The following is a 9,006-nucleotide window of genomic DNA, read 5'->3' as shown; positions in this document are numbered from 1 at the left end:
CTCAGCCCTCCCCCTGCCACTCTAAATAAACAAACAAATAAAATCTTTTCATTTTAAATTTTTTGTCACCCAAGTCACCCAAGATGAAGAGTTCTAGGGGTATCTGGGTGGCTAAGTTGGTTGAGCATCTGACTCTTGATTTCATCTCTGATCATGATCTCAGGGTCCTGTATGGTCCAGTCAGTCCATACTGACTCATGTTCAGTATGAGTTCACTTGGGTTTCTCTCCCTCAGCCCTCCCCCTGCCACTCTAAATAAACAAACAAATAAAATATTTTCATTTTAAATTTTTTGTATATTTTTTAATTGGAGTTCGATTTGCCAATATATAACACCCAGTGCTCATCCTGTCAAATGCTCCCCTCAGTGCCCGTCACCCAGTCACCCTGTCTCCCCATCCACCTCCCCTTCCACTACCCATTGTTTGTTTCCCAGAGTTAGGAGTCTCTCATGTACTGTCACCATCTCTGATTTTTCCCCCAAAGAGTTCTAGTGATGGATGGTGCTGATGGTTCACAATAATACAAATGTACTTCATACCACTAAACTGTACACTTAAAAATGGCTCAGATAGTAAGTTTTATGTTATGTGTATTTTGCCAAAATAATAATAAAAAAAAAACTGGGGAAAAAATCCCACTGCTGAGAAGATGATAAGGTGCATTCCTGTAGCTCCAAAAAGTACACAGCAAAACTTATTTTCCTGAGAGACCATGACTTTTAAAATAGTCCCTTATTTTTTTTTTTCCTAAACTTAAGCTTAGGGAAAGCTTAAGCTTCCTTCCCTAAGGAGGGAACCTTAGCAGTGGAAACAGATACTCACAACTTGGGGAATTTACTTCCACTATTAGTAAGTAACCCTAAGAGCATGACAGCTACTTTGTGCTATCAAAACATCAATTGGCAAAAACATCACTGAATTATGAAGATAATTGGAAACTTTGAAGTTAGGGTCATTAAATTCATATTTGAACCATAAATAGCAAAATATAATGGGTCTCTATTAAATAAGGAAAGCAAATGGTGTTTCATGAGTAGGTGAGCACCTAAAAAAATGTCGAGGAAATTGGTAGCCTATCTAGTGCCATTTCAGAAAGAATAAACAATAAACAAGGAAGTGATCATGTGTCCATGGGAGACATCATCAGCACCTGGGCAGGGTATATAAAGGGCCCAAAGCAGGACAAAGACATTCACACCTGACAACACCCAAATCCTCTCACCAGTCCAAACCTAAACAGCCCCACATATCACCATGTCAGGCTCCTGCTGTGGTTCCATCTGCTCCTCCCAGGGCTGTGGCACAGAATGCTGCCAGCCCTCCTGCTGCCAGCCCTGCTGCTGCCGCGACCCCTGCTGCTGTCGCCCCGTGAGCTGCCAGACCACCGTGTGCCGCCCCGTGACCTGCACCTGCCGCTGCACGCGCCCCATCTGTGAGCCCTGTCGCCGCCCTGTGTGCTGTGACCCCTGCTCCCTGCAGGAGGGCTGCTGCCGCCCCATCAGCTGCTGCCCCACGTCCTGCACTGCAGTGGTCTGCCGCCCCTGCTGCTGGGCCTCCACCTGCTGCCAGCCCATCTCTGTGCAGGCGCCCTGCTGCCGCCCCTCCTGCTGCCAGCCTGCCCCCTGCCGCACCACCTGTAGGACCTCCCCCTGCTGCTGAGAAGTATATCATCATTGAGGGTCGCTAGTAGATGGTGAAGTCCATCCATCCTGCCCTTCAGGACAGAAAAGCATGACTTTTCCTGAGAAGCCCATTTCCCGTTTCTTCAAACTAACTCAGAGTACGCATTGGGGCCCCCTTTTCAGACCGACTACTGATGGGAGAGTACTCTGTCCTCTCAGGACCCCTGTCTAACTCCTCAATCATGTCTTCTGTTTTCTAATAAACTTAGTATTTCCAGCATAGAAATCGTGGTCTTTGTGATACTTCCTTTAAGTAGGTTTTGTCTCTCTCTTTTTTTGTTCAGACATATTCAAAGCAGGATGCAGAATAATTCTCTCAAATTGTTCACTGAAATAACTTAGGTCTGGGTAATCTCATTGTTCTTGTAAGGAGCATTTATAAGGCACAATATCCAAGTGAGAAAGGTAGGCATAGCTGTATCTTCACCACATATATAGAGTCACATGTGCTCACAATCCAGACATGCCAAACATCTGAGAGATGTCCTTTAACAACACTCGGTAAGGAGGCTGCATCTATTACATCCCTGGGCTCAAGTTTCATTCACTGAATGATACCTGTTAGTACAGCTTAGAAAACCTAGTATGTTAGAGGTGGTAAGACCCTTAGGCAACATCTGGCAAAACAAGTTTATGAAGTTGCAGAGCAATGAGTAATGAAAGATTAAGTAAGTTTCCTATAATATGATTATAATCACTGATGTTCAGAAAAGACCCAGGAGAACGTTAGCCCCCTGACATTAAGCCTTTAAGTCAAACACTTCCTCTTAGTATGGTAGGAGACACGTTTTTCTGCCCAGAGAAATTCTTGGATCTTTTGTGGCCAAGGATAACTGTGGCTTCACATAATTCTCTTCTATATGTTATAGATCTGGTGGTTATTTTGAATGTTATTTTGAGTGTTAACTCTTGAGGGTACTGAGTCCATACTGGCTCTCAAGGGTGCTTACTTTTGTGCCCAGGAACTGGGCAATGATGGCATTTTCCAAGCAAATTAATCAATTACAGGGCACCTGGGTGGCTCAGTCAGTTAGGCATCTGCCTTGGGTTCAAGGTCCTGGGATGGAGGCCCGCATCAGGGTCCATGCTTAGCCAGAGCCTGCTTCTTCCTCTCCCTCTGCCCCTCCCCTCCTTGCGCTCTCTCTCTCAAATAAAATGTTTTTTTTTTAAAAAATGAATTAATCACTGTCAACATACACATGTTTGTTGAGCATCTGCTATGATTAAGACACTGAGTTGACCATCCTGAGGGAATATGAAAGAGCAAAGAGGGCTTCTTCTTCAAAAAGGTTATAATGTATTTAGGGAGATGAGGTATAAATAAGAAAAAAGTTTAAAAAAAAAGTCAAATAGTACATAATGTAAGCAATATAAATATAGAAGATATGCCACAAATACTTTAAAATAGTTGAAGATTGTAAACCTACTAGGAAACATGATGCACTTATATTTATTGCCATATATTTAAATTGCAAATAAACTGTAAAATATTCAACTATTTTGTGAGGAAAAATGTATTGTGCATGTCTTTTTTTTTTAAAGATTTTATTCATTTATTCATGAGAGACCCAGAGAGAGAGGCAGAGACACAGGCAGAGGGAGAAGCAGGCTCCATGCAAGGAACCCTACATGAGACTCAATCCACGGACCCCAGGATCTCACTCTAGGCAAAAGGCAGGTGCCAAATTGCTGAGCCACCAGGGATCTCCGTAGTGTGCATGTCTATATATGTTTATGCCTAAAAATTACCTAAAATATTATGTAACAAAATCTAAGAGTAATTGGAGATAATATTCAGTATCTTCTTTATATTTTTCTTAATTACATAATTTCAATGAACATATATTTTCTTTTTAATTGAATGTACTGTCTAAAACCTCTATCTATTTGGGGAGAAATATTTAAAGTTTTCTCATGATTATGCTCTGCTTTTATTTATTTTAAAGATTTTACTTATTTATTTGACACAAAGAGAGAGAGAGCACAAGGAGAGGGAGAGGCAGAGGAACAGGGAGAAGCAGAGGAGCCTGCCCTCTCAGCACAGATCCTGAGGCGGGGCTCCATCCCAGGACACTGAGCAGAATCATGACCTGAGCCTAAGGCAGATACTTAACTGAAAGAGCCACCCAGGTGCCCCTATGCTATGCTTTTAGAAACCTACCTATCAGAGTCTAAATGGATTTAAAGCAGATAATTAGATAGTAGCTATCTGTACTTTTAAGAAGTACTTTATTATTTTTATTCCCCAAATGAATGAGAACATATAATGTTTGTCCTTCTCCGATTGACTTACTTCACTCAGCATAATACCCTCCAGTTCCATCCACATTGAAGCAAATGGTGGGTATATATTGAAAAGAATACCATTATGTTATGTAGGGTGGACTTTTCTGATATCTTTAAACTGATCAAATTATTAAACAGTCATTCGTATTTTAACTTTTCAAGATCATCTCAGTTGCATAAAATAAGAAGTGCAATTTGATATGTTCCAATTAAGAACTTTTTAAAATTGTTAGCAGTTTCAAATTACAGGTATAATTATTTTTGTCCATTTGTATAGACGACTGAGAATTAAGAACACAAGACAATATTTTCCATGTTAAAATTTGTTCATAATGCTATTGTTGAATGGTAGTGTTAAATAAAGCTCTACCATTAGTAATACAAAATATGTTGCCCATCACCCTCAGGAATCTGCCTGTATTACTTTTAAGTCTTTTTTTAAACGATGTTTTTCTAAGAGTTCACTCTGTGTTTGCATGGACTGTGGGGTTCTCAGTCGGGTTCAAGACACTATCCACAATTCCGACATATATGCTTCTTGTAAATTCTGCAACAATAACCTAACTCCCCTTTCCAGAAACTAGTGTTAAAAAGAGGGAGCTTCATATCTTCCTTCTAGGCATTTTTATTTTATGTCATGCTATTAATGAAACTCTCCAATAGATAATATTATTTAGAATATTTTCTGTGGTGACTGGGCAAACAGCTGGCCATTTGCCATATCAGATATGTTCATCTAATTCTAAACTCAAAATTTAGAGTTTATAAGGCACCCACATAACATGGCTTTTTAAAATATATTAATTTACCTAAGAAACATAAGACAGTTGATAAGCCAGGCACTGTTCTTCATGCTTGACAAATAGCAAAAAAAAAAAAAACAAACAAAAGCAAAAAGCAAAACAAACAAAAAAAAACCAATTTGATTGAAAAATGGGCAAAGGATCTGAATAGACATTTTCCCAAAAAAGACATACAAATGCCAACAAGGTGCTCAATATCAGTAATCATCAAGGAACTGCAAATCAAAACCACAATGAGATATCACCTCACACCTGTTAGAAAGACTAGTATAACAAGATAAGATACAACAAATGCTAGTGAAGATGTAGAGAAAAGGGAACCTTGGTAAGAATGTAGACTGGTATAATCACTGTGGAAAATGGCATGGACACTCCTCAAAAAATTAAAAATAGAACTACCATATGAGCTAGGCAATCCCACTTCTGGGTATATATCTGAAGGAGACAAAATTACGGTGTCAAAGAAGTATCTGCCTTCCCATGTTCATTACAGCATTGTTCACAAAAGCCAAGGCATGAAAGCAATGATAGATGAATAAAGAAAATGGGAAAACATGAGACATATGTATACACACACAGATACATGGCATAAATATATGAATAATATATATGTGGTGTGTGTGTATATTCCAAGAGAAGCCTTGGGATAACTGTGTTTTGTACATGCGTAATGAAGTATTATTCAGCCATAAAAAAAGAATGAAACCTTACCATTTGTAACAACATGGATGGACTTTGAGGGCACTATGCTAAGTGAAGTAAGTCAGAGAAAGACAAATATAATCTCACAGGTAGAATAAAAAACATCAAATTCATAGAAACAGAGCATAAAGGTGGTTGTCAGAGGCTGAGAGGTAGAAGAAATGGGAAGATTTTGGTCAAATGATACAAATTTTCAGTTACGAGTATCAGGGATCTTATGTACAGCATGGTGACTAGTTAACAATACTATATTGTACATTTGAAAGTTGCTATGAGAGTAAAGCTTTAATCTTCTCACCATAAAAACAATAATAACAAAAGATAATTACGTGGGGTACGGTGAAGAATGTGTTGACTAACCTTATTGCAGTAAGCATCTTGCAATATATACATGCACCAAATCATCACAATGTACACTTCAAGCTTACACAATGTTGTATGTCACTTATATCTCAATAAAGCTGGGACAAAGAAAAAGAAGAACAACAAAAAAAGAGCAGAATATACAAGTTTTTATCTTGGTTCTGGTTACTGCTTTTAAAAAAAAGTCATGTGGGTCCCTGGATAAGAGATAGAACATGAAATATGAGAGAGTTGAAGGTCTTCATTGATGAGACCATGCTTCATTTCTCCCTCTTCTGTCTCCTCAGTTATGACTATACACTCAGTCAGTTTACATTCCTTTTAAACTTTTAAAATTATGTTTAAAATTCCATTTGGGGAGCTTTAGTTCCTGGGGCTTGAGGTACATTCTTTTGAATGATGGGAATGATCCTAAAGTGACTCAAAACCCTGCCTGGTGAATAATAAGAGGGAAAAGCTGAAAAGTAACGAGACTTCTTCCCCACCATGCAATTCTCCAAGAGCCTCTGATGACCCTTCCCTAAGAAGCATGTCTACCACACTTCTAGCAGTACTGTCACAGAACAGCTATGCAGTCCCCTACATAAGTTTTCTGATCAATGTATTGTCTACGTCAGCAATGCTGGTTGGAAACCCTCCATCTTGTCAGTCATAGTGCCCATGTCAAATATATTAAGAAAAAATTTCCCATTACATGATTCTTTTTTTTTTTAAAAAAATTTTTTTTTTTATTTATTTATGATAGTCACAGAGAGAGAGAGAGAGAGAGAGAGAGAGGCAGAGACACAGGCAGAGGGAGAAGCAGGCTCCATGCACCGGGAGCCCGACGTGGGACTCGATCCCGGGTCTCCAGGATCGCGCCCTGGGCCAAAGGCAGGTGCCAAACCGTTGCGCCACCCAGGGATCCCCATTACATGATTCTTTATCATATACACAAGAAAGGCAAATATAAAAAAAAATGTCATGTCTCAGAGATAAAAATCAACATTCTGTAGCCAGAAGGACCACAGTTGCTCAAGCCTGAACAGAAGAAAAGAAAAGAAAAACAATGGAGGGCAGCTGTGGATATTTTATTCCAATTCTTAGCTGTTTTACAAAAATAACCTTTTATCTTTCCCAACAAGTTATCTGAGCTGCAGTCTTATTCAAGGTACATGCATTCCATTATCAAGTGATAGGTCAATAAAGTCCTAAGGAATCTACACCCAAGGACATGTCTAATACCTGTCTGATTCACATACAGGTTTCTCAGGGCATCTCCTAAGAGTCAAATACAAGATCCAGTCAGTACTCTAGAAACCCCTATATATTTGATTTATTTTAAAACTTGCAGTTCTTTTAGGATCATTTTCTCCAAGATTCATCAGGTGCTTATCTACCCAAAATATGCATCAAGAGCTGCTCTCACCTAAAATGACTGTGAGTGCTTAGATTTTGATGATGAACAGCATGTATATATCCATATTTAGGAATGCAACAAGAGTTCTTTAATGAGATCATGAGTATGTCACAAGCAATGCAATCATTTAGTCAAAACAAAATCCTACTTAATTGGCCAAAAGATAAATGGGGGGGGGTGTCATCAGCACCTGGGCAGGATATATAAAGGGCCCAAAGCAGGACAAAGACATTCTCACCTGACAACATCCAAATCCTCTCACCAGTCCAAACCTAAACAGCCCCACATATCACCATGTCCGGCTCCTGCTGTGGTTCCATCTGCTCCTCCCAGGGCTGTGGCACAGAATGCTGCCAGCCCTGCTGCTGCCGCGACCCCTGCTGCTGTCGCCCCGTGAGCTGCCAGACCACCGTGTGCCGCCCCGTGACCTGCACCTGCCGCTGCACGCGCCCCATCTGTGAGCCCTGCCGCCGCCCTGTGTGCTGTGACCCCTGCTCCCTGCAGGAGGGCTGCTGCCGCCCCATCAGCTGCTGCCCCACGTCCTGCACTGCCGTGGTCTGCCGCCCCTGCTGCTGGGCCTCCACCTGCTGCCAGCCCATCTCTGTGCAGGCGCCCTGCTGCCGCCCCTCCTGCTGCCAGCCTGCCCCCTGCCGCACCACCTGCAGGACCTCCCCCTGCTGCTAAGAAGTGTACCGACTGTCTAGAACAAGCTATCAACTTTCTGAAAACGTAGTACTCCCATCTCTACCTAACAAACCTCCTGCCCTGAACTATCAAGACCCCAAGTCAACCAGAGGTTGAATGGAAATACAGGCTCACTTATTAAGACTTGGGCTGTTCTCAAGTCTTTGTAACACTATCAACTCCCTTCTTCCCACTGTAGATCTTAGATCTTGTGGCATGCTTCTTTTCTAATAAACTTCTCATCTTTGGCCTAGAAAATACATTTTTGGTTTTACTTGTTCATTCTAATTTTTTTCATTAAGTTTATTTTTTATTTTACTTAAATCAATTTGCCAACATATAAAATATACTGATTGCCTACATCTGCAAGTCACAGGCTAGATGGTATATGATAAAATTAAAATTGAGTTGAAAATGCTCCCCTCTTCAAGAAACTTCTAGGGAGATAAATGAAATTCACAATGATGCAACTAAAAATTATAAAATGAAAAAAAAAAGTACGACATACATTGATGTCAACAGAGAAATCGGTATTGACTAGGGAGGGAGAACAAGGAAAACTGAGAAGGGAGCTAGCATTTTGTATAGGTTAACATTTTGACATGCAGGTATAAAAGATGATAGCATTCTCAACACTGGTAATAATACACATGAAGGTATGGAGAGAGGGACTGTTCAGAGGATAGTTTGGCTGGGAACACTGGATATATGTAGAATGATAGTGGAAAATAAATTTGGAAAATGTGTATGCTTTGAATACTAACCAAAGGAGTATGCCCTTAGTGCAGTAAGTACTAGGGAGCTGTTGAAAGTCTTGGGGCAAGTGAATGGCACAAAGGGTATTCTTATGGTAGCTGCTTATCAAAAATAAGGCCAAAGGCTAGACATATAATAGCTATACAGAAACAATTCAAGAGGCCATTGTACTGGTCCAAGTGATATACAGTAAGAACTGACCTACAATGATAGCCATGGAATAAAGAAGACACAAAGAGTAGGGCAGACATAGAAACTCAGAAGATATATTACCTAATTGTGGGAAACAAATAGTTAAGAATGAAATGTGTTGGAATGCCTAGGTGGCT

At 40.3% G+C, this 9,006-nt stretch overlaps 2 protein-coding genes across 2 annotated transcripts; both read left to right on the top strand.

The window, feature by feature from the left end:
• The first annotated feature begins 1,207 nt into the window (after nucleotides 1-1,207).
• LOC140607518 (keratin-associated protein 2-3-like) lies at nucleotides 1,208-1,910 on the top strand. Its single transcript, XM_072782209.1, has one exon. The coding sequence runs from the start codon at nucleotides 1,257-1,259 to the stop codon at nucleotides 1,659-1,661; it is 405 nt and encodes a 134-aa protein (XP_072638310.1). The 5' UTR covers nucleotides 1,208-1,256; the 3' UTR covers nucleotides 1,662-1,910.
• Nucleotides 1,911-7,484: 5,574 nt separating this feature from the next.
• Nucleotides 7,485-8,181, top strand: LOC140607517 (keratin-associated protein 2-3-like). The gene has a single exon (XM_072782208.1). It carries the CDS (start codon nucleotides 7,532-7,534, stop codon nucleotides 7,919-7,921), a length of 390 nt encoding a protein of 129 aa, XP_072638309.1. The 5' UTR covers nucleotides 7,485-7,531; the 3' UTR covers nucleotides 7,922-8,181.
• The last annotated feature ends 825 nt before the right edge of the window (nucleotides 8,182-9,006 follow it).

This window comes from Canis lupus, chromosome 16 (assembly GCF_048164855.1).
Source record: "Canis lupus baileyi chromosome 16, mCanLup2.hap1, whole genome shotgun sequence".
In the NCBI taxonomy this organism is placed as follows: Eukaryota; Metazoa; Chordata; class Mammalia; order Carnivora; family Canidae; genus Canis; species Canis lupus.
The sequence above is the reverse complement of the archived record's forward strand: the minus strand, read 5'-3'. Positions and strand labels throughout refer to the sequence as shown.